At 58.3% G+C, this 23,481-nt stretch overlaps 1 protein-coding gene across 1 annotated transcript in view; it reads right to left on the bottom strand.

Moving 5' to 3' along the window:
• FBN3 (fibrillin 3) overlaps window positions 1–23,481 on the bottom strand; it is a 41,040-nt gene that overhangs the window by 2,209 nt on the left and 15,350 nt on the right. Inside the window, exons 18-37 of the mRNA XM_056113239.1 lie at window positions 21,818–21,979; window positions 20,999–21,067; window positions 18,489–18,614; window positions 16,128–16,247; window positions 15,145–15,270; window positions 13,795–13,947; window positions 13,588–13,653; window positions 13,016–13,141; window positions 11,130–11,249; window positions 10,934–11,056; window positions 8,509–8,643; window positions 8,186–8,311; window positions 7,366–7,572; window positions 6,420–6,545; window positions 5,114–5,236; window positions 4,857–4,973; window positions 4,501–4,629; window positions 4,259–4,378; window positions 1,384–1,618; window positions 756–909 (exon numbers count right to left, since the gene is read on the bottom strand). Of these exons, the coding sequence (XP_055969214.1) occupies window positions 756–909; window positions 1,384–1,618; window positions 4,259–4,378; window positions 4,501–4,629; window positions 4,857–4,973; window positions 5,114–5,236; window positions 6,420–6,545; window positions 7,366–7,572; window positions 8,186–8,311; window positions 8,509–8,643; window positions 10,934–11,056; window positions 11,130–11,249; window positions 13,016–13,141; window positions 13,588–13,653; window positions 13,795–13,947; window positions 15,145–15,270; window positions 16,128–16,247; window positions 18,489–18,614; window positions 20,999–21,067; window positions 21,818–21,979 (2,663 nt within the window). The remainder of the gene's footprint in view (window positions 1–755; window positions 910–1,383; window positions 1,619–4,258; window positions 4,379–4,500; window positions 4,630–4,856; window positions 4,974–5,113; window positions 5,237–6,419; window positions 6,546–7,365; window positions 7,573–8,185; window positions 8,312–8,508; window positions 8,644–10,933; window positions 11,057–11,129; window positions 11,250–13,015; window positions 13,142–13,587; window positions 13,654–13,794; window positions 13,948–15,144; window positions 15,271–16,127; window positions 16,248–18,488; window positions 18,615–20,998; window positions 21,068–21,817; window positions 21,980–23,481) is intronic.

Here is a 23,481-nt window from a genome sequence, read left to right as displayed (position 1 = left end):
GTATCTTGTGTATTGTTTGTGTGTGCACATGTATACGTGTGCATGTGTGCCTTGGGGGTGGGTGGGAGGGTGCTGTCCCTGCAGTCTGATGGACACTCTTCAGGCACGTGCTTTGACTGACCCCTGCTGGCTGACTGTGTGTATTGCAGGCAGAGTCAGGCACCTGGTTCTCTGCCCAAGCCCTGCCCAAGCCCAATTCCAGGACAAGCGCTAACCCCACACTGGGCGGCCACAGGGTTCTGCCCTTGGGACTCTGACAGAAAATAACAATGGGTTAACACAGGGCTGGAACGACAGCATGGTGGGAAGGGCACTTGCTTTGCATGCAGGTAACCTGGGTTTGATTCCTGACACCTCATGTATTTCCCCGAATCCCAACCAGGGGTAATTCTGAGCACAGAACAGGGACTAAGCTCTGAGCACTGCTGGGTGTGACCCCAAATCCTCATTAAAAAGAAAGAAAGGGGCTGGAGCGATAGCACAGCGGGTAGGGCGTTTGCCTTGCACACAGCCAACATGGCCAACACAGGTTCGATTCCCAGCATCCCATATGGTCCCCTGAACACCGCCAGGAGAAATTCCTGAGTGCATGAGCCAGGAGTGACCCCTGAGCATCGCCAGGTGTGACCCAAAAAGCAAAAAAAAAAAAAAACCACAGGGCAAGTTGGGGTGTGTGTGGCCTTTCTACCTTAACTACTGTCCCCCGGCCCATCTCTCACCCCTCGATCCCCCACTTCCACGCCTCCTTGCAGCACCTGATGGTCCCCACCAGGCGCGCTGCGCCGGGCCCGGTCCAGAGTGGGGGGCCCATTGATTCTGCATTCGTAGCAGGCTTCTGGGGGTTGCTGGTCCCCTTCTTCTGGGGGGTCCTGGGGGCCCGGGCTGAAGGCTGGGCTGGAGACGCAGTGCCTGGATGAGGAAGCAGAGAAGGGGCAGGACTTCAGGCCCCGGGTGGGGGCTCCCCTGACACCCCAGGGGCCGACAGTGATGTTAGCGGGCACAGGTGTCCCCGGGCACGCGCGTCTCAGCTCACTTATGAGTGAGCCCTGGCACCGAGGTGACACGTGGGTGCACTTGGGGGCTACTTTCCTGCGTGCCCCTGCAGAGGGGGGTCTGCATAGGCAAAGCCACGTGCACCCCGGGGTGCGAGCCTTGCCAGAACCCATTCCCGGGAGGCAGGCAGTGGGCGCTTTGCTGCTGCCGGACCGCGGAGGCAGTGCGCGTGACGGCCGCCAGGGGGTGCTGTGCAACTGGCCGGCCACAGCTGGGTCCACTCAGGCGCCCCTTTCTCTGGTCCCCGGGGGTCGCTTCCCTGTGCCCACGTGGCTGCAAGCTGGGAATGTTTTTTTTTTTTGAAGAGGGGTCGGGGTTGGCCTCACTCACCCTTGCCCAGCCCGGAAGAAGCCTGGGGGGCAGCCACACAGGAAGCCACCTGGCGCGTTGGCACAGCCGTAGCTGCAGGGGACCCCCGGCGACGCGCACTCGTCCACGTCCCGGCAGCTGGCCAGCGCCTGGTCGAAGTCGAAGCCCGAGGGGCAGACACAGCGGAAGCTGCCCAGCGTGTTGTGACAGACGGCGCTGCCGCAGGCCTCGGGGGACAGGGCACACTCGTTCTCATCTGGGGGCGGGAGGGACACGCAAGGGGGACAAGAGAGGGCGTGGGAGGGGGTGGGGGGGTGGGGGCCCCGGAGGCTGGAGCCCCACTTGGCTAGTCTGTCTCCGCCTTAGGAGCCCCTGGTGGGGTGGTCAGCACCAAGCCCCAATCATGGGCACTCTGGGATCAATTTCTTTATTTCCCTTCCTTCCTTCCTTCCTTCCTTCCTTCCTTCCTTCCTTCCTTCCTTCCTTCCTTCCTCTCTTTCTCCCTCCCTCCCTTCCCTTGTCACACCTGGCGATGCACAGGGGTTCCTCCTGGCTTTGCACTCAGGAATGACTCCTGGCGGTGCTCGGGGGACCCTATGGGATGCTGGGAATCGAACCCGGGTCGGCCGCGTGCAAGGCAAACGCCCGACCCACTGTGCTATGGCCACAGCCCCTGGGATCAGTTTCTTAAAACTGTCGGAGGTCCATATATAGAAATTGGTTTGGATCTCTAAATATGTTTTGGAGGGGATGCTCAGGGCTGACTCCTGGCTCTGTTGCATTCGGGGATCACTCCTGGTGCTGCTCAGGGGACCTTCTGGGTTGCCAAAGATCGAAGCTGAGTTGGCCACGTGCAAGGCCAGCGCCCTCCCCGCTGGACTATTGTCCCTTTTGAGCTGATCTAGAAGTAGATTCTGCACCTTCTGGTGGTGAGGCGGATGATGAGGGCGACTAGTTCAGGCCACACATCACAGCCAAGGGCATACCAGGCACAGCCCAGGCTGGCCGCTATCCCGCCCTCCCCCCGCCCCCAGATGGCAGCAGAACCGTCTCCAAGTTACAAAGTGCCCCCGGTTGCAAGGTGGGAGTGACAGGGCCACGAGCCGGGAGCTACTGGTCCAGCGGATCCCAGTCCCTGCTACTAGGCAGGACGCTTGAGGGCACAGCCAGGAATGGGTTCCTGACTCACTTGTGGCAGCCTCAGGATCTGATGTAGGGCCGGGGCCAGGCAGCTCATGGCTGGAGGAAATGGGTCGGAAGAGGCCCCGAGGGCATAGTGGGAAGTGGAGTGAAGGCTGACCCCTGAGGTGGCAGGTGCGTGGGGACAGCCAGGTCACAGAGACCAGGCCTGAAGGGAGTGGCCAGGAGGGTCAAGCAGTGGTGCGCAGGACAGGGAAGGTGGACACTGAGGGAAGGGGATGGGGGGGGGGGTGGGTTCTGCCAGGGTGGTGGCAGGAGAGGGGATGAGACCAAAGATGAGGGGGCCCTGGGGCAGCAGAGAAGCATGTGCTGGTCAGGGTGAGGCACAAGTTTAGGGCTTTCTGCTACAGCCATGGCCGTGAGACAGAAGCACCTTCCCACAACCATGGCCTAACTCTGCCCATGGCAGACATCACCAATCAACAGCACTGGACCCAGCAACCACAGACATCACCAATTAACAGCACACATTAGAGGTATCACCAATCGATCACTGCACCATCACAGACATCACCAATCAACCACAGCACCATCAGACATCACCAATCAACCACAGCACCACCAAAAAAATCACCAGTCACCACCACAGACATTACCAATCAACTACAGCACCGTCAGACATCACCAATCAATCACAGCCCCACCACAGACCCCGATTAGAGCACCCGTTATAGACATTGGGCTGGAGCCATAGCATAGCGGTAGGGCGTTTGCCTTGCACTCAGCCAGCCCGGCCAAGCCGGGTTCGATTCCTCCGGCCTTCTCGGAGAGCCCGGCAAGCATACCGAGAGTATCTCGCCCACACGGCAAAGCCTGGCAAGCTCCCCGCGACGTATTCGATATGCCAGACACAGTAACAACAAAGTCTCCAATGGAGACGTTACTGGGCCCGCTCGAGCAAATCGATGAACAACGGGAGAACAGTGACATTATCAATTATGACACTCATCACAGACGTGACCCACCAATTACAGCACTCACCCCAGCCACCACAGACATCACCCATTACAGCACCGATCACAGACATCATCAGTGAATACGGCACTCATTCCAGCCACCGTAGACATCACCAATCAATTACAACATTCATTGCAGACCTCACCGATCAATTATATCACTCATCCCAATCACCACTGATACCAGCAACCACCGCTTTTGTCCCAGCCACTGCAGTAGTGGCCCTGCCACCAAAGACATCACCAACCACGGCACTCATCCCAGCCACTAGAGATGTCATCGCTCACAGCAGGGGTCCCAGATGTCACCGACCAATCACGGCACTCTTCCCAGCCGCCACAGACCTCACTGGCCCACAGTATTTATTCCAGCCACGACAACACCACCAGCCACTGCACTGGCCCCCCCGGCCCCTGGAGACGTCGCTGATGTCAGTCATCACCAACCACAGCCCTCTCGCAGGGCATCCCTTGTTGTCGTCCCGGTGACTACAGACATGATCAATCACAGCAGGCTTGCAGCCACTACAGGTCGATCTTGGATCCCTTCTCCAGGTCCCCCAGGGACGATCCCCCCACCCCACCCCACCCCTGGGCACACCCTCCCCACTCCCCAGCAGTGAGGGAGCTCAGTGCTACACAGGCCGGCCCCTGGCACCCGTGGGCGGCCGTGCTCCTCACAATCCCCACCGCCACCCGGATCAGACGGGGCTCTGGGCTCCCCGCCGACCCCCACTCACCCACACACTGGCTCCATTGAGCGTGCTCAGTGAAGCCTGGGGGGCAGTGGCAGCGGTAGCCCCCGGGCTCGTTCTGACAGCCGTGCCGGCAGCCGTGGGGCCCGTCGCACTCATCCACGTCTGCGAGAGAAAAAAGGGAGGGCGGCACATCATGTCAGACACAGTGACACAAACACAGGGTGCCCCTCCGGGCCCCGGCAATCGTTCCCACTGGGTTGAGACCCCCCAAAGCGCGACGCTACCTTGGCAGCCACGGCCTGATCCGTCCAGGGTGAAGCCCTTCGGGCACTCGCAGCTGAAGCTGCCCGGGGTGTTGCGGCAGCGCGCATGTGGCCCGCAGGGACCCGGTTGGTTCAGACACTCGTCACTGTCTGCAGGGGACAGAGGGTGGGGGTCAGGCCAGACACCCCACCGTGCATGGGCGGGCGGCTGGGTGGGCCCCCCTGGGTCCCCAAGGAGAACTAGGGACCCTGATGTTCCAGATGCCACCAGGACGCACGCGCACGTGGAACCCGCGGTGTCCCCTAGGTCCAGCACGCACGGGACGGGCTGGCGGCTACTTCTGTCACCCACCCGGCAGTGCAACTGGGGGGCTCACCAAAGCAGGCCTGGCGGTGCTGGGTGAAGCCCGGGGGACAGCGACAGACAAAGGCCCCGATGGTGTTGGCACAGAAAAACTGGCAGTTGTGACGCCGGGAAGAACATTCGTCGATGTCTGCGCACAGATGTCCCCAGGGTGCTCAGGGCGGCACCGGGGACCGGGGCTTGGTGCGGGGCGGGGGGGGTGCCCCTCGAGCTGGTACCCCCAGAGTACGCAAGGAAGCCCGAGGGGGCCCGATGGAGGGGGGATGTCACCTCCGCAGCGTCTGCCTCCCTCCTCCGGCAGGTAGCCCCGGGGACAGGCACACAGGAAGCTGCCCTCGGTGTTGTGGCAGAAGAAAGCGCATGGCTTGGGGGTCTGGCTACACTCGTCCACGTCTGGAGGGCACAAGGAGAGTCAGGCGGACCGTGTTGGAGGGGCTCCACCAAGGCTCTGTGTCCTGGGGGCCCAACGTGATATGGGACAGCAGTGAGAGGGCGTCAGCCTGGGTTCCATCCCGGGCATCACACACCTCTGGGGGTGACCCAAAACACACACACACACACACACACACACATAAAACTGCGGCATATCAGGAATTGGCACATTCCCCTTTTTCTCTTTTCTCTGGAAAATGCCATCGAGGGGGGTGGGAGATAGGTTAAGAGGCTGGCACGCATGCTTTTTATTTTTATTTTTTTTTTTTTTTTGCTTTTTGGGTCACACCCGGCGATGCACAGGGGTCACTCCCGGCTCATGCACTCAGGAATTACTCCTGGCGGTGCTCAGGGGGCCATATGGGATGCTGGGAATTGAACCCGGGTCAGCCGCGTGCAAGGCAAACGCCCTACCTGCTGTGCTATTGCTCCAGCCCCTGGCACGCACGCTTTGCAGGTGGGTTGCCTGGCACTGAGTGGTCCTGAGCACCACCAGATATGACCACTCCCCCCCACACACACACACATACACACGTCAGAGAAAATGTTTGATTTTTGGTGGGTCATGCGGGCCCAGTTCCAAAGACTCAACTCTCCCCTGGTAGCAGGAATGCAGCCACAAAGGGGTCAGGAGCCCCCGTGGCCATTCCCAGGTGCCAATAAAACTTTATCAACAAACCACAAGCAAGGGGCCGGAGTTTGCCAAGCCCTGTCTTCAGTGGATATACCTGCGACACCACATAACAGGACATTTTAGGACGTGCAGAGGAACAGGAAGTGGCCCGAGCGGGGGTGGCGGGGACAGAGCCCCGATGCTCTGCGGAATTCCAGTTGGCACTTTCTGCCACGGCTGCACAGGTGCTAGTGGTGACGCTGGTGCCAGGGAGAACGCTCGGCCCTCACACTCACTGGGCGTGGATACACCCCTGGCCCCTTGTTTATCTCTTTGCTTAGGTTTGTGGGTCACCCCCAGTGGTGCCGGGGGGGCGATGCACTTGGCAGTGCTCAGGGCAGGACTGGGATGGACCCCAGGTCTCCCCCACGGTGCCCTTGGAGCCGTCCCCCCCAACTGCTTGTCATTTTCCTTATGGGAAGGGGATGGAGGGGGATGGAGGGGTCTGGGAGTTGTGGGGGCGAGGCTCACCCAGGCAGGTGGTGGCGGAGGCATCGGCGGTGAAGCCGGCCTGACAGCGGCAGTGGAAGGAGCCCAGGCTGTTGACGCACTCGCCGTGGGGACACAGGGACGCCAGCATGCGACACTCGTCCACATCTGGAAGCACAGGGCTCAGCTAGTGGGGGCCGGGGGGATTCCGGGTCCCTGCCCGCTGGCCCCCGGGACAAGCCCCAGGTCCCCTGCCACCTGGGTCCTCCGCACTGCAGGGCACGGGGCTCAGGGACACTCGAGCGCTGTGGACAGCACTGCCGGCACCCTGGGACCCCCTGCACGCCCCCCTCCCGGGCCCTGGCCTCCCCCAGATCACACACACACACACACACACACATACACACACTCATACACTCACATACACATATGTATACACACACATACATCCACACGAACTCACACATAAACACCCTCAATATACACACACACTCACACTCATATATGACCTCACATGCATACACACTCACAAACTCACATGTACACACACATATACACAGAAACATGCACACTGACTCACGTACATGTTCACACATACACTCACAGTACAGTCACACCCGCAGACACACATAACACAAACACACCGCCTCATACTCATGCATGTGCACAGAGCACAAGACTTGCGTGACACCCAGACACAGACACAGGACACACGGCACCCAGGCTAGCTCCCACCCCCTGGATCCACACACTGCGCCCACTAGATCCACACACTGCGCCCACTAGATTCATGCACTGCGCCCACTGGATCCGCGCACTGCACCCACCGGACTCATGCACTGCACCCACCAGATCTGTGCACTGCACCCAGCCCAAGAATTCACTCCAGCCAGGCACAAGCCTCCACCCTCCAGGCTCCCGCCCCTCGCACAACCCCACACACGCGCGGGCAGGGAGGACACACGCACGCACGCATGCACACACGCACCTCGGCCCTCGGCCGTGTAGCCCGGGCCGTGGGGGCACAGCGTCCTGTGGGCGGGGGTGCCCGGCAGGGGACAGAGCTCGCAGCGGGGCCCCCAGCCCCGGCCTCCCCCACAGCAGCACTCGGCGTGGGTGACCGGCTCCCCGCCGCTCCACCCGGACTGGCACGCCGCTGGCAGCACCTCGGAGAAGCAGGGGCCCTGCCGGAAATCTGCGGAGAACGGGGGCACGTGGGGGGGCAGGTACAGGGCCCCCCCCAGCGCCTCGCGGGGTGGGCGCCTCGGCACGTGCTCCCAGGCACCTGGGCGACAGCACACGGCGCCTTCTTCCAAGCTTTTGTTTTGTTTGAGGGCCAGGCCAGGCGATGCTCAGGGGCTCCTCCTGGCTCTGGCTCAGGAATTACTCCTGGCAGTGCTCAGGGGACCATGTGGGATGCTGGGGGGGGGGGGGGTCGAGCCGCGTGGGTCTGCACGCCAGGCAAGGGCTCCCCCTGTCTTACTGGTCCCCCCGACCCCAAGTCTTTCTCTTTTGGCGGGGGGTCATTGAAGTCACACCCCGCAGTGCTCAGCAGCTACCCCTGCCTCTGTGCTCAGGGGACCTGACGTGGCGCCCGAGATGGAATCTGGGGTTGGTTGCATGCAAGGCGGGTGCGCTACCCACTGCACCACCTCGCCTGCCCCCAAGTCTTCCTTGCTGGGTGGCTCTGCAGATTCCCAGAAGTTTCCCAACGGGAACAGCACTCGACTGAGCAGAGCCAGTGGGTGAAGGTCCATGGGCTGAGCACCCCCCGCCAGGCGTGGGGGTGCGGGCCCGGTTGCACTCACCGTGGCACCTGTTGAGGGCAGGACTGGGCCGGAAGCCGGGGTCGCAGTGGCAGCGGAAGCTGCCCACCGTGTTGATGCAGTGGCCATGGGCGCAGGGGCGGGGCTCGGCGCCACATTCATCCTCATCTGAGGCAGGAGGTTGCAGGCAGGCCGGCCGGGGAGGAAGGGGGAGGCCCGAGACGCCCGCGTCGGCCTCCCCGACCGCCTGGAGGGCGTCGCCCGTCCAGGGCCGCCTCCAGGGCCGGCTCCCCGTGGCCTGCGACCTCTTCTGCCCTCCGTGGGGGGGCTAGGGGGACACCCCTGCACTCGGAAGCCGCAGTTACCTGTGCAGCCTTCCCCAGCACCGGGCTGGGGTCGCAGGCCCGGGGGACAGACGCAGGTGAAGGTGCCGATGAGATTCTTGCAAAGCATGCCCCGGGCGTGACAGTCCTGCTGCCCCGCAGCGCACTCGTCCACGTCTGCAAGAGGGATGGGGGCGGGGCCACGAAAAGAGGGCGGGGCGGTAGGCGGGGCCACGAGAGTGGAGCCAGGAGGGATGGGCGGAGCCAGGACGAGGAGGGCGTGGCAGTGAGCAGATCAGGATGGGGAGGGAGGTCGGTAGGCGGGGCCACGGAGGGGCGGGGGAAGTAGGCGGGGCCAGAAGAGAGTGGAGCCAGGAGGGATGGGCGGAGCCAGAACGAGGAGGGCGTGGCAGTGAGCGGACCAGGATGGGGAGGGAGGTCGGTAGGCGGGGCCACGGAGGGGCGGGGGAAGTAGGCGGGGCCAGAAGAGAGTGGAGCCAGGAGGGATGGGCGGAGCCAGAACGAGGAGGGCGTGGCAGTGAGCGGACCAGGATGGGGAGGGTGGGACGGTAGGCGGGGCCACGGAGGGATGGGGGAGTAGGCGGGGCCATAAGAGGGTGGAGCCAGGAGGGATGGGCGGATCCAGGACGAGGAGGGCGTGGCAGTGAGCGGACCAGGATGCGGAGGGCGGGACGGTAGGCGGGGCCACGGAGGGACGGGGGAGTAGGCGGGGCCATAAGAGGGTGGAGCCAGGAGGAATGGGCGGAGCCAGGACGAGGAGGGCATGGCAGTGAGCAGACCAGGATGGGGAGGGAGGGTCGGTAGGCGGGGCCACGGAGGGGCGGGGGAAGTAGGCGGGGCCAGAAGAGAGTGGAGCCAGGAGGGATGGGTGGAGCCAGGACGAGGAGGGCGTGGCAGTGAGCAGACCAGGATAGGGAGGGTGGGACGGTGGGCGGTGCCACAAAGGGGCGGGTGGAAGTAGGCGGGGTCACGAGAGGGTGGAGCCAGGAGGGATGGGCGGAGCCAGAACGAGGAAGGCGTGGCAGTGAGACCAGAATGGGAAGAGTGGGACGGTAGGCGGGGCCACGGAGGAGTGGGGAAAGTAGGCGGGGCCAGAAGAGAGTGGAGCCAGGAGGAATGGGCGGAGCCAGGACGAGGAGGGCGTGGCAGTGAGCAGACCAGGATGGGGAAGGCGGGACGGTAGGCGGGGCCACGGAGGGGCGGTGGAGGAGTAGGCGGGGCCATAAGAGGGTGGGGCCAGGAGGGATGGGCGGGGCCAAGATGGGTAGGGCGTGGCAGTGCGCAGACCAGGATGGGGAGGGGGGCGGTAGGTGGGGCCGTGATAGGGGTAGGGGCAGGTCAAGGGGGTGGGAGGGGGCAGAAAAGGGCGGCCATTGGGTCGAAGGGTGGGGATGGATGATCAGGGGTTGGGGGCGTTGCAGTTAGGGGAAGGGGTGAGTCAGAGTTTGGGGGGATTGCATGGTCGCGGTGGGTCAGGGGATGGGGGGATTGGATGGTCGGGGTGGGTCAAAGGTCAAAGGGTAAGGGATGCATGATGGATGAGGGGGCAGGGGAGGAAAGATGGCCGGGGTAGGTCAAGGGCAGGGCAGTTGGCCAGGGGCAGTGGGCCCTGGATGGCCTCGCACAGGGCCAACCCTCCCGGCCCCGCTGAGGTGTCCCAAAACGTCAAGGGTGGCCCCAAACACCCCATTTCCCGGGAGGGGTGTCTGTCACTGCAGCACGGTTGCTGCTGGGGAACAAGGGGCAGCCTTGAGGCCAGAGACATACTACAGTGGGGAGGGCGTTTGCCTTGCACGAGGCTGACCCGGGTTCGATTCTCAGCATCCCATACGGTCCCCCGAGCAACGCCAGGAGTAATTCCTGAGTGCAGAGCCAGGAGTAACCCCTGAGCATCACTGGGTGAGGCCCAAAAAGCAAAAACAAAACACGAAACCAAACTAACAAGTGGCAGCTATAGGGATCATCGCTTGCACCCTCTTACTGGGGGGATGGGCTGGGGACTCCGGGGTCAGAAAATTCCTTGTGGTGGCGGCAGTGGTGGGGCTTTTCTGTTCTTGGGGTCTGAGCGACAGCACAGCAGGGAGCACCCTTGTCTTGTATGCAGGCGACCCGGGTTCAATCCCAAGCATCTCCCCGATCCCCGCCCCACCAGGAGACATCCCTGAGCACCACTGGGTGGGACCCCACAATCAAAACAAATGAAGCAAACACCACAAAACACTGTCCGGGCACTTCTGCAGGGGCATCTGCACCCACACTCGTCTTTGAGCCTTGGGTCCCGGCAAGAGAGGCCAACACCCCGTTTTCCTGCCAGCAACATTCATGAAAGCAGCAGCAGCTGGGTCAGCGCCCCGCACTGGCACCCTCAGCCCAGCAAGCGCCCCCTCACTCTTCCTGCCCACCCTGAGCCAGGGGTCATGCTCGCCGGAGCCCGCGCGGTCCCCACCTCGGCACATGGCGCCGTCCTCCCGCAGGGAGTACCCTGCCGGGCAGATGCACACGTAGGACCCCTCCGTGTTGATGCAGCGGAAGGCGCAGAGCAGCGGGTTTCGAGAACACTCGTCGATGTCTGCGGAGGCCATGGAGTCAGCCTGGGGCACCCCCTGTTGCCATGTGCGAGGGGGTGGCAGGCAGGTTTGTACCCTCGCACGTCATCAGGGGTCCCGGCTCAAAGCCATCAGCGCAGGCACACTCGAAGCCTCCCACGACGTTCGTGCAGGTCCCTTCCCCGCAGGGCTGCCCGACGGAGCACTCGTCTGTGTCTGGGTGGGGGTGAGGGGCTGTTGAGCGCCTGCAGAGACCCCCCTCCTCCCCACCCCCACCCCCGGCCGCAGCCGTGTCCTAGTGATCTGTGTGCGGATGGCACCCGACCCCACAGGGCCTTCTGGGCAGGATGCAGGAGAGGGGGACAGGTGTGGGCGTGAGAAGGGGGACGGGAAGAAGGGAAGGCGGGAGAGACGGAGCAAATGAGGGAACAGGGTTCCAGAGGAGTGAATGAAGGTGTATGAGCAAGCCCGTGAAGGTATGCACTGTAGCACTGTCCTCCCGTTGTTCATCGATTTGCTTGAGCGGGCACCAGTAACGTCTCCATTGTGAGACTTGTTACTGTTTTTGGCATATAGAATACGCCACAGGGAGCTTGCCACTGTGGGATGCTCTCGGTAGCTTGCCGGGCTCTCCGAGAGGGATGGAGGAATCGAACCCAGGTCGGCCGCATGCAAGGCAAAAGCCCTATCCACTGTACTACCGCTCCAGCCCATGAAGGCATGGAGGAGGAGGGAAGTCGCCAATGGCCAACACCAAAAAGGACGAGTTAACCGATCAGTGAATGAACCAGTGAGAGTGTGGATGTGCCACTGAAGGAATCCATGAGAGTCCGCCAGTCTGGGAAGGCAATGGCCGGAGTGATAGCACCGAGGGGAGGGAGTTGGCCTGGCACGTGGCCAACCCAGGTTCAATCCCCGGCATCCCATAGGGTCCCCCGAGCACCACCAGGAGTGATGCCTGAGTGCAGAGCCAGAACCAGGAGTAACCCTGGAGCATAGCCAGGTGTGGGCGCCCCCTTCACCCCCCCCAAAAAAAAGTCTGAGAATGCAAGTCTGAGTAGGTGAATGAGTGAAAAAGTGGATGAGTTGCTGAAAAAGCCAGCAGTCAATGACTAATAATGTGTATAGAAAAGTGGAAAAGAAAGGAATATTTAGGAGTTCCCGGTTGAATGCATGCACGAGAAAAAATGCGTGAGGAAAGGAGTGAATGAATGAAAGCGAAAGAGTGTGTGAAATGAATCAATGGCAGGTCAGTGGGCCAATGAATCAATCGACGAGCATGAAAATGCACAAAAAAAAGGAGTACAGGAATGTGTGTAGCTGAACAAGTAATTATGTGAGTGCAGGCATGCGAAAATCAATGAGCAAGGGAATGGAGAAATGACAGTGAATACATGTGTGCAAATGAATACAAACAAATGAATACACGAACGTGTAAATAAAAGAATAAACAGAAGCACAGTCCAGCGGGGGAGGGCCTTTGCTTTGCACGCAGCTGACCCAGGTTCGATCTCCAGCATCCCATAGGGTCCCTCGAGCACCACCAGGAGCGATTCCTGAGTCACAGAGTAACCCCGAAGTCTCGCTGGGAGTGACCCAAAAAAGCTCCTTTCCGCACCCCCCCAAAAAAAACCAGTAACTAGGAGAAAACGCGTGAGAGAATGAACGAGCAAATGAGTGAATTGAATGAGTGTGTGTAGGCACGTGAATGAAATCAATGCACATGTGCAAATATGGAAATGGGACGCGTGTGCAGGCAAATGAATGAGTGAATTGGCCCACTCGGGAATGAGTGAGTGCCTGAGTGAGCAGATGAAGGTGTGCATGCAGGAGGCGATGTTGTGTGCTTGAAGGCAAGAGCACTGTGTCGGAAGTGAAGGGAGACAAGGGACGAGCGGGCAGGGAGCGAGGCCAGGACCCAGCCTCGGTGGGGGTCTGCCCTGCCCGCCCCCACCCCATGTCCCCAACTCCTGATCGCTCACCCACGCAGTTGAAGCCCGTCACGTCCAGGTGGGAGCCGGGGGGACATTCGCAGCGGAAGGAGCCATCAGTGTTGATGCAGAGGCCGCCGCTGCAGAGGTCAGGCTTCTCCACACACTCGTTCACGTCTGGGAGCAGCAGGGCACGGGGGGTGGGGGTGTCACGCAGGGCACCCGTCACTCGTGGCTCCCAAGTCTCTTCCTCCTCTCCTTGCTACCGAATGTCACCTGCCCTCACGGCAGAGTCTGGCAAACTCCCCGTGGCCGTACCCAATATGCCAAACACCAGTAACAATGATGGGTCTCATTCTCCTAACCCTGAAAGAGTCTTGAATATGGCACTTTTTTAAAAAAAATTCTCAGGGCTAGGACAAAGGAGACGTTACTGGGGCCTGCTCGAGGCAATCGACGAATAACAGGATGGTCGTGATCGTGATCTCTCCTTGCCCGAGAGGCCGGCGCCCATCCTCGCCCGGGCACTGAGGAAGCCTTGAGGGTCCCAAAACTGGGCAGTGCCCAGATGGGAACCTTGGATGGGAGGAAAATGGGGGTCCGCGGAGAGGGGGGGTGCTCACCTTCTTGAGAGTCATCTGGGCCTGGGACCACCCCATGGCCAAAGGGGCAGAGCTCTTGAAAGGCAGCTGGACTCGGAGGCGAAAAGGGTGGGTGCTCAGTCTTAGGGATCAAGCCTAAGGTGGTCCCAGACCCCCACTCCCCCCAGAACGTGGTGAAGATTGGGGCAAGAACATGGGGGGGCTCTAAGGGCAGAGGGGGGCACTCACCACTGCCCTCCTGAGGACACAGCTCGCAGGGGTCGTTCCAGCCCTCGCCTGGCCTCTTGCTGCAGCAGCACCCAGCCTTGGTGGTGTTCAAAGCTCGGGGCGCCAAGCACTTGCCAGCCTCGAATCGGGCGAAGCAGAAACTCAACCTCGTGTCTATGAGGCGGTGCCCAGGAGAAAAAGGCCGGAAGGGGCGGGGCGTCAGCCGCTTTGGCTCCATTTCTGACCAATCGAATGCCCTGGGCCCTCCCAGCAGCCAATCAGACACGGGTGAAGCAAAAACTCCGCCCAGGAGAGAATGCCGGAAGGGGTGTGGCGCGAGCTGCCTTGGCTTTGTTTCTGACCAATCGGATGGCCTGGATCTTGCTAGCAGCCAATCAGAATACGCTTGGTCTCTGACCATGTTGATTGGCCGTTAGGAAGGGCATGTGACTCATCCTGGGCCAATGAGGTTTGACCCTCGGACTTTTGCTGCATCTATGAATAATATCTTCCCTCTCCCGTCCACACAATGCATCAGGGGTGTTCCCTGTGCCACAGCAAAGGGTCAAACTCAGCCAGAGAACCCTAGGGGTAGAATTCCCTTGGCAAGATTTATGTCCTTCCGTGATCTCATAAAAAAAAAAAAGAGAGAAAGAAAAAGAAAAATCCCCTTGCCCTTGCCATAGTGACAAGGAGGTTCATTTCAGAGAACTCCAGGACCCCAGACCTCAAACTCCAAATTATTTTCACAGAATCCCATCCTCAGCCGCCTCCTTACGGGCAGGTGGTGGGGGTTGACTCCCTACCAGCTCGCCAAAGATCAATATATATATATATATATATTTTGCTTTTTGGGTCACACCCAGTGATGCTCAGGGGTTACTCCTGGCTCATGCACTCAGGAATTGCTCCTGGCGGTGCTCGGGGGACCATATGGGATGCTGGGAATCGAACCTGTGTCGGCCATGTTGCTGCATGCAAGGCAAACGCCCTACCTGCGGTGCTATTGCTCCAGCCCCCAAAGATCAATATTGATTGATTTTCTTCACCCTCTGCCCTCCTGGACCAGATATGAGAAAGGGCTGGATCAGACTGGGTAAGGCTAGTCCAGATGGATGAAGCCTGCCCCCCACGCTGCTGGAAGTCAGCGCACATACAGCAACTGGGACCATGTGAAGGCAACCGGAGCCCAAGGGTGCAGACTGGCCCACAGAGGACCAGGCTAGCTCTCTGCAGAAGGAACTTGTCTGGTCAAGAAGTTGGTTGGTCCAAGGCAACTCCACCCCTCTTTTCCTGGGGGGGGGAGGTAGTGTAGCTTGTTCTTGCCCCATCTTCCAGCTCTTCCTTCAAGCCTCTTGTGCTCAGACTCACCCAAACAATGACGTCCGTTATCAGAGAGGACAAAGCCCGGTGGACAGAGACACTGGAAACTGCCCCGGCTGTTGGTGCAGGTTCCAAAGAGACAAGGACTGGGCTCTTCTGAGCACTCATCAATGTCTGTAGGGGCAGGAATACAAGTTGCATAGGGGTGCAAGCAAGAACCCCACAAGCTGGAGGACGATGGCCTGGGCCATCAGGAAGGGGAAGGGTAGGGGCCCCTGGGACCCCAGAGGCTGAATATGAGAGGGATCTTTTGTAGAAGGTGATCTGCAGAGTAGGGGGCCCGGTCAAGCCACGTTTATCCTTGGAGATTAAATGTGAATAACATTCTCTGAGACTGGACTTAACCTACAATCCCCCAGAGGGAACAGCACAGAGATCATACCAGGCTGGTGCAGGTTAGACACAGACTAAGGCTATTTGCCCCCCCCCCCCCAAAAAAAAAACTGTACCAACTGTACCAAAAGGAGTTTTCTGGAGTGATAAGACAGCAGGGAGGGCACCTGTCTTGCATGCAGTCGACCTGGGTTTGATTCCCAGCATCTCATAAGGTCACCCAAGCTCCACCAGCAGTAATCCTTGAGTCAGGAATAACCCCTGAGCACTGCGGGGTCAAACTCCCAAAGCAAAATAAATAGGTCACTCCATAAACAATAGTGTCTGACGGCTGGAAAAAGTAATACAGGAATTAAAGCACCAATCACAAACTTGATTCAAATCTCTGGCACCACATTGGGTTCCCCAAGACTTCCAGGGGTGGAACAGACAGCTAGGACTAACCCCTGAGCTTCCCTGGGCGTGCACCCCCAGCTCCAAAGGCAAAACTGAAAAAAAAAATCCGCAATAGTGCCTGGAGCTTCCATGGGCTCTGTGTAAATACATCTCGACCTTCCTATGGGACCTGCCAACATCCCCATTTTACAGATGGGGGAAGAGCACCTTGGTGGCTCTTGAGCTGAGAGGGGGAGCCTCACCGAGGCAGCGGTCACTCTGCTCCCGGAAGCCAGATGGGCAGATACAGTGGAAGGAGCCTTGGACATTCTGGCAGGTCCCTGGCCAGCAGATCCCCACCAGGTGGAGACATTCGTTGATGTCTAAGGAGAAGAGAAGGAGGGCCCCATGTGATGGCTGAGGGGGGCAGAATCTTGGGTCCAGCAACAGGGCAGAGATTCAGGGACGTCCAGAGAAGGACATCATCTGGGATGCTGATCAGACTATAGGAGGTGTCCAGGGTTATCAGAAGGGAATAGCAGTCAATAATTTCCACTTGCTTGCAGACCCCTTTTTTGTGGGGTGTCTATATCCGGCAGTACTCAGGGCACGCTCCTGGCTCTGTGCTCAGGTGTCACTCCTGACGGGCTCAGGGTACCCTATGGGGTGCTAGGGATCGAACACAGGTCAGCCACATGCAAGGAAAGTCCCCTCTCTGCCGCACTATGGCTATAGCCCCTTGCCTAAATATTGTGAATGGTCCAGACTGGTGTCGGCACACTCCCAGGGAGAACTAAGCAGGAATTTGAACCCAAGAGGCATCTAACAGTATTAAAATCTGAAAAGAAAGAAATCCAAAGCCAACATTCCCCATCCGCTACCCAAGGAAGTAAAAAAAAAAACAAAACAGAGAAGTAGAATAGATGATACAAAACCTATGAAATAACGAGGTCAAAGCTACAGCACAGGGCTGGAGAGACAGCACAGCGGGTAGGGCGTTTGCCTTGCACGCGGCCGACCCAGGTTCGATTCCCAGCATCCCATATGGTCCCCTGAGCACCGCCAGGAGTAACTCCTGAGTGCAGAGCCAGGAGTAACCCCTGTGCATCGCCAGGTGTGACCCAAAAAGCAAAAAAAAAAAAGGTACAGCACAGCAGGGAGGTCCCTCAGCACTAAAGTTCAATTACCGGAACCCCAGAGTGTCCCTCGAGCACCGCCAGGAGTCATCCCTGAGCGCAGAGCCAGGCGTCAGCCCTGAGCACAGAGCCAGGAGTCAGTCCTGGGCACTACCGGATGCGGTCCCCAAACCCAAACCAACCGAAATATATCTGAAATAAGAGTCCAGTGCTCTTCGACCAAACATGACTTAGGACAACACAACCCCTGCTCCAAAGAGAAGACTATGCAGACCATCCCTGATTCGAGAGAAATGCTAGCAAAATAGCAGTGACCATCTGGTGTAACTGCATTCGGGGAGGGAGTTAGACACTGATCACAAATGATGTCTAAGATTTCTCATCCATGGAGAAATATGATTCATTTCAGAAGAACCAAGTAGAGGCTGGAGAGAGAATACAGCGGGCAGGACACTTGCCTTGCAAGTAGTCAACCTGGGTTCGGTCCCTGGCACTGAATATGGTGCCCTAAACCCCACCAGGAATGATCCCTGAGCACAGAGTCATGAGTTAGCCCGGAGCACTGCCGGACACGCACACCCCCCCACCCCAACAAAGACTTAAAACAGAGATCAGGGAAAAAGGGAAAAGATGGGAGTTCAGGCGTTGCATGGGGGAGGTCTGGGTTCAATCCCCAGCATCGCATGGTCCTTAAGCACTGAACTGGGAGTAGCTTCTGAGCATCATCCCAGGGGGATGGCCCAAGGACAAAAACAAAACATGCACAGTGACAGAAAAAGCTAGGATAGGGAATGAAGCAGGGCTCGGGGGTGGGAAAGAGCTAATTCTGACCTCCCATCTATGGGGAAAACAGGATCTCTGAGTTAGATTCTTGCAGTATGCAAAGGAGAATAGTAAGAATGGCAAAGAGACACGGAGTGAGAGGTTGGAGCCATAGCACAGCGGGGAAGACGTTTGCCCTGCACGCAGCTGACCCGGGTTCGATCCCCGGCACCCCATAGGGTCCCCCGAGCTCCTGCGTGGAGTGATCCCTGAGCGCAGAGCCAGGAGTCAGCCCTGAGCACTGCTCACCCCCGAAAAGAAGAGAAACGAGAGGAGCTGGAGTAATAGCACAGCGGGTAGGGCGTTTGCCTTGCACGCGGCCAACCCAGGTTCGAATCCCAGCATCCCATAGGATCCCCTGAGCACCGCCAGGAGTAATTCCTGAGTGCAGGGCCAGGAGGAACCCCTGAGCATCGCCGGGTGTGACCCAAAAAGAAAAAAAAAGAAGAGAAATGAGAAGTAAAGCAAGGAAACGTGGGGTGCCTTCTGTGTCCCGTTCTTAGCCCAGAACCTCTGCCACAGAGGACGGTGATGCTAGAGTCTGACCAGGCTGGGAGTTGAGGGACGGCAGCACAGAGCAGGGGACTGGAGGGAAACTGGTTCCTGGGTGCATTTCAGGCCCAGAAAACAGAGGAGGAGAAGAGGGGAGGGAGGGCCCGTGCTCACCCGCACAAACACGCGTGTCCTCCGAAAGGTGGTAGCCGGGCGGGCACTTGCACCGGAAGCTGCCAAAGGTGTTGGCACAGTCACCTCCTCGGCACAGCTCCGGCAGCTCCTGGCACTCGTCAATGTCTGCCAGGAAGTGGAGGCATTAGGAAAAGTCAAAGCAAACAGAAGACTCAGGGGTCCCCCACACCCACCCTGGGCTCTTGTTGGGGGGGGTCTGGAAAAGCCAGTTTTTCTTTTTATTGTTTTTTTTTGAGTCACCCCCCCCAGGCTCCCTCCTGGCTCTGCACTCAGGGATCACTCCTGGTGGGCTTGGGCACTCTATGGGGGTGCCAGACCCGGGTCAGTCGCATGCAGGGCAAACGCCCTCCCCACTGTCCTCTCTCTTCAGCCCCAAGTCCTGCCTGGGTAAGAATAATCAAACACTGGGCTGGAGCGATAGCACAGCGGGTAGGGCGTTTGCCTTGCACGCGGCCGACCCGGGTTCGATTCCCAGCATCCCATAGGGTCCCCCGAGCACCGCCAGGAGTAATTCCTGGGTGCAGAACCAGGAGTAACCCCTGAGCATCACCGGATGTGACTGTCCCCCCCAAAATAGAGTAATCAAGCACTAGGGGCTGGCACAATAGGACAGTGGGGAGGGTGGTGGCCTGGCATGCAGGTGATCCAGGGTTGATCTCCAGTACCTCACATGACTCCTCCCCAACTCTGAGCACTGCCAGGAGTGATCCCTGAGTGCAGAGGCAGGAGTCAGCCCTGAGTACCACCAGGTTGGCTCCAAAACCAAAAAAAAAAAATAATAATAATAGTTATCATCATCATCAAGCACTGAATATTCTGTGGGTTCGTCCAGGATCTCTCAGAAGCTCTAGCCGGACTCTCCTGGGTCAATGTTACACTCTCCCTTCATCCTTAAACTACAAATCCATCTCCCATCCCTCCATCCATCACAGAGACCCTCAGGGTGAAATCCTTCCCTACTCTCATTGCCCCCAAGAATCGGAGGATGCTATGGATGGATCAATGAATCCAGGGGTCAGGCCAGAACGATAGGCCAGTGGGGAGGGCATTTGCCTGGCATGCAGCTGACCCAGGTTGCATCCCCGGCATCCCACAGGGACCCCCGAGCACCGTTAGGAGTCATTCCTGAGTGCAGAGCCAGGAGGAAGCCCTGAGTATTGCCAGGTGTGGCCCCCAAACAAAAGCCAAAAAAAGAAAGAACTCCCACAGCTCCTTCTTGGAAATCTTTCTTTAAGAGAAGCGATGTCGCCTTCTCCAGATGGAACCCTGGTGACCATGAGCTTCTGCAAGCATGGCTCTGGCATGCGGGTACCAGGACATTTTTTCCGAACTGCAATGGGGCCGCCCGGCTCCCAGGCAACTTCTGATTCCAGAAGTCATGCCCACAACGCGCCCGCCAGCGCCATCTTACAGCACACAGCAACAAAGAAGAAAACCGGCTGGAGGGCCCCACAGCTCCCAGAGAATGCTCCAGGTCCCAAACAGAGCCGATATCACCGGGAGGTCCCAGATGGGGTAGGTGCTGCTGTCCCGCCTTCTCCAGATGGAACCCCAGTGACCATGAGCTTCTACAAGCATGGCTCTGGCATGTGGGTACCAGGACATTTTTTCCAGACCGCGCGGCCACATAAGCGGCCACGCAACATTTCCTTACATGCAAAGTGATCGATGGAAAGTAAATCATCCAACATTTCTCCCTGAAAATCAGGCTTGACTCTTTTGCGAACCACAACACCCAAAAGGAGAGAGAGAACAGAGGGGAATGCCCTGTCACAGAGGCAGGGTGGGATGGGGGGGGAATGGGGGGTGGGAGGGATACTGGGATCCGTGGTGGTGGGAAATGGGCACTGGTGGAGGGATGGGTACTTGGTCATTGTATAATTGAAACCCAAGCACAAAATGTGTAAGTCTACAACTGTACCTCATGGTGTCTCACTAATAAAAATTAAAAAAAAAGAGAGAGAGAGAAGTGATAGTACAAAGAGGAAGGTGTCTGCCTTGCATGCAGCTGACTTGGGTTCGATTTTCGGCATCCCATAAGGTCTCCCAGACCTCCAGGAGTAATTCCTGAGTGCAGATCCAGGAGGAAGCCCTGAGCATCGCCAGGTGTGACCCCCCCCAATAAAAAAGCCAAAATAATAATAAAAAGAGAGAAGAGATAGAAAGCCCCACCCCTGGAACCCAAGGGCACCCCCAACCCTCCTGGATTGTCCCAGGGGCTCCCTGGGGTCGCTGTGGCCTGTTTTGGGGGAACACTGAGCTAGATTAACAAAGTAGTAGGTGAAAAAAAAGAGAGAGACAAAAATAAAGGCGGGTGAAAAAAAGAGAGAGACAAAAATAAAGGCGGGGAGTGGTGTGGAAAACTTCATCATAAGCCAGAGGCACACTTGGGATCTGACACTCGGCTTCCAGGTGTGTGTGTGTGTGTGTGTGTGTGTGTGTGTAACTCAGAGACAGGGAACCGATCAGGGGCTCCGTGGGGGACTCACCTTCCAGAATGAACGTGACAGGGTGGGGCCGGAAGCCCATTCCGCCGGGACACAGGGTCCGGTGCTCAGCTGCAAGAGAGGCAGGTACCGTGAGGGGCTCAGGGCTCAGGGGTCCTCAAGAAGAGGGTCCTGTCTCCCTCTCCCACCACTATATCCTTGCACCCTTGCCTTCATAGGGCCAGGAGAGGCGGACCACTCCTGGGGTTTGCACCCACTGTTCCCCTTTGTCATTCATCATTCCCCTTAACGCAACCTGGAAAACTCCTATTCATCCTTCAAAACCCCACCCAGACACACACACACACACACACACACACACACACCTCACTAAGGAAGTGGGCAGGAGTCTTTCTCAAACCTCTTGTTCTTGTTTTTGTGCTACACTCAGCAGTGTTCACGGAATACTCCTGACTCTGAACTCAGGAATTACTCCTGGTGGTGCTCAGGAGACCCGACGGGGTGCCGGAGGTCAAACCCAGGTCAGCTGTGTGCAAGGCAAACGCCTTCCCGCCTGTCCTATTGCTCCGGCCCCCACCTGTCTCAAGCCTTTGTCCCCGCTGTTCCCTCATGACAGACATCCCTTCCCTTGCTTTGCCTGGAAAACTCCTATTCATCCTTCAAAACACCATTCAAATGTTTCACTCTGGGAACCTTTTCCTCCCCATGGCTTTCTCCTGAGCCGGCCCCCTGCCTCTTAGACCCGTGGACAGCGAGCTTACTCCCCCAGTCCCGGGAGCACTGACTCCTCGGTCCCAGCTCCAGCTGGCCTGACCCAGGCTCAGTGCCCTCCCCACCCCGCACCCCAACGCCCAGACTCACTGGTGTTGGCCATCGGGCACGGCTCACAGGGGCTGCCCCAGGCCCCGCCCAGGGAGCAGCAGCAGGTCCCCCGGGGGACAGCGGCCCCGAGCTCAGCGCCGCAGGACCAGTCCCCGTCCCCTCGGGGCTGCAGGTCCAGGAAACAGGTTCCCAGCCGGGCATCTGCACGGGCAGAAATGGACAATGGTCAGCAGGCGGCGGGTCGGCACGGGTGCGAGTGTGGGTGTGAACATGTGAGTGTGTGTGTGATTGGCTGCGTGTGTGTATGGGGGTGAGTGAGTTTGAGTGTGTGTATGTGAGTGTATGGGTGTTTGTGAGTGTGTGTATGAGTGTGTGTGGGTGTGAGGGTGAGTGTGTGGGTGTTTGAGTGTGTGAGCGTGTGTATGAGTGTGTGTGAGTGTGAGGGTGTGTGTATGTGAGTGTGTGGGTGTGTGAGTGTGTGTATGTGAGGGTGAGTGTGTGTATGTGAGTGTGTGGGTGTTTGTGTGTGTGAGTGTGCGAGTGTGTATGAGTTTGTATAGGTGTGAGGGTGTGTGTATATGTGAGCGTGTGGGTGTTTGTGAGTATGTGAGTGTGTAAGAGTTTGTATGGGTGTGAGGGTGTGTGTGTATGTGAGTGTGTATGAGTGTGTGAGGGTGTGTGTATGTGAGTGTGTGGGTGTGTGAGTGTGTATGTGAGTGTGAGTGTGTGTGAGTGTGTGGGTGTTTGTGAGTGTGTGAGTGTGAGGGTGAGTGTGTGTATGAGTATGTGAATGTGTGGGTCTTTGTGAGTGTGGTTTGAGTGTGAGGGTGAGTGTGTGTGAGTGTGTGGGTGTTTGTGAGTGTGTATGAATGTGTGTGGGTGTGAGTGTGTGTGTATGTGAGGGTGAGTGTGTGAGTGAGTGTGTGGGTGTTTGTGAATATGTGAGTATGTAAGAGTTTGTATGGGTGTGAGGGTGTGTGTGTATGTGAGTGTGTGGGTGTTTGTGAGTGTGTGTGAGTGTGAGAGTGAGTGTGTGTATGAGTATCTGAATGTGTGGGTCTGTGTGAGCATGGTTTGAGTGTGAGTGTGAGTGTGTGTGAGTATGTGGGTGTGTGAGTGTGTGTGTATGTGAGTGTGTATGTGAGTGTGTGGGTGTTTGTGAGTGTGAGTGTGTGTATGTGAGGGTGAGTGTGTGTATGTGAGTGTGTGGGTGTTTGTGAGTGTGTGTGGGTGTGAGGGTGAGTGTGTATGAGTATGTGAATGTGTGGGTCTTTGTGAGTGTGGTTTGAGTGTGTGGGGGTGGGCGTGTGTATGTGAGTGTGTAAACGGGTGTGTGCACGTGCGTGTGTGCACACATGCCTCGGGGAGTGACTGACCGTGCATCTCTGTGTGTAGGGGACAGCTGTGTGGGCCGCATGCACGCGTGCACTGCCTGGAAAACTATGCAACTCCCCACTCAGCGTCTGTGTGGGACCGTGAGGGCGCGTGTGTTCGAGTGTCTGCATGTGTGGACATGCCTGCATACGAGTGTCAGGGTGTGTCCGTGAGCATGCCTGTGTCTGTGTGTCTCTTTTTGTGCTTGTGGGTTCCTGGGCATGTGTGTATGTTTGCAAGCGTCTGCAACACGTGTGCATACACATACGTGTGATGTGTTCAGAGATGTGCACGGACTGCACATGTCAGTGTGCGTGTGTGATGTGTGT

The sequence above is a fragment of the Sorex fumeus genome, unplaced genomic scaffold, assembly GCF_029834395.1.
Source record: "Sorex fumeus unplaced genomic scaffold, SorFum_2.1 ptg000019l, whole genome shotgun sequence".
NCBI lineage: Eukaryota > Metazoa > Chordata > Mammalia > Eulipotyphla > Soricidae > Sorex > Sorex fumeus.
This window is presented reverse-complemented; position numbering and strand designations above follow the sequence as displayed.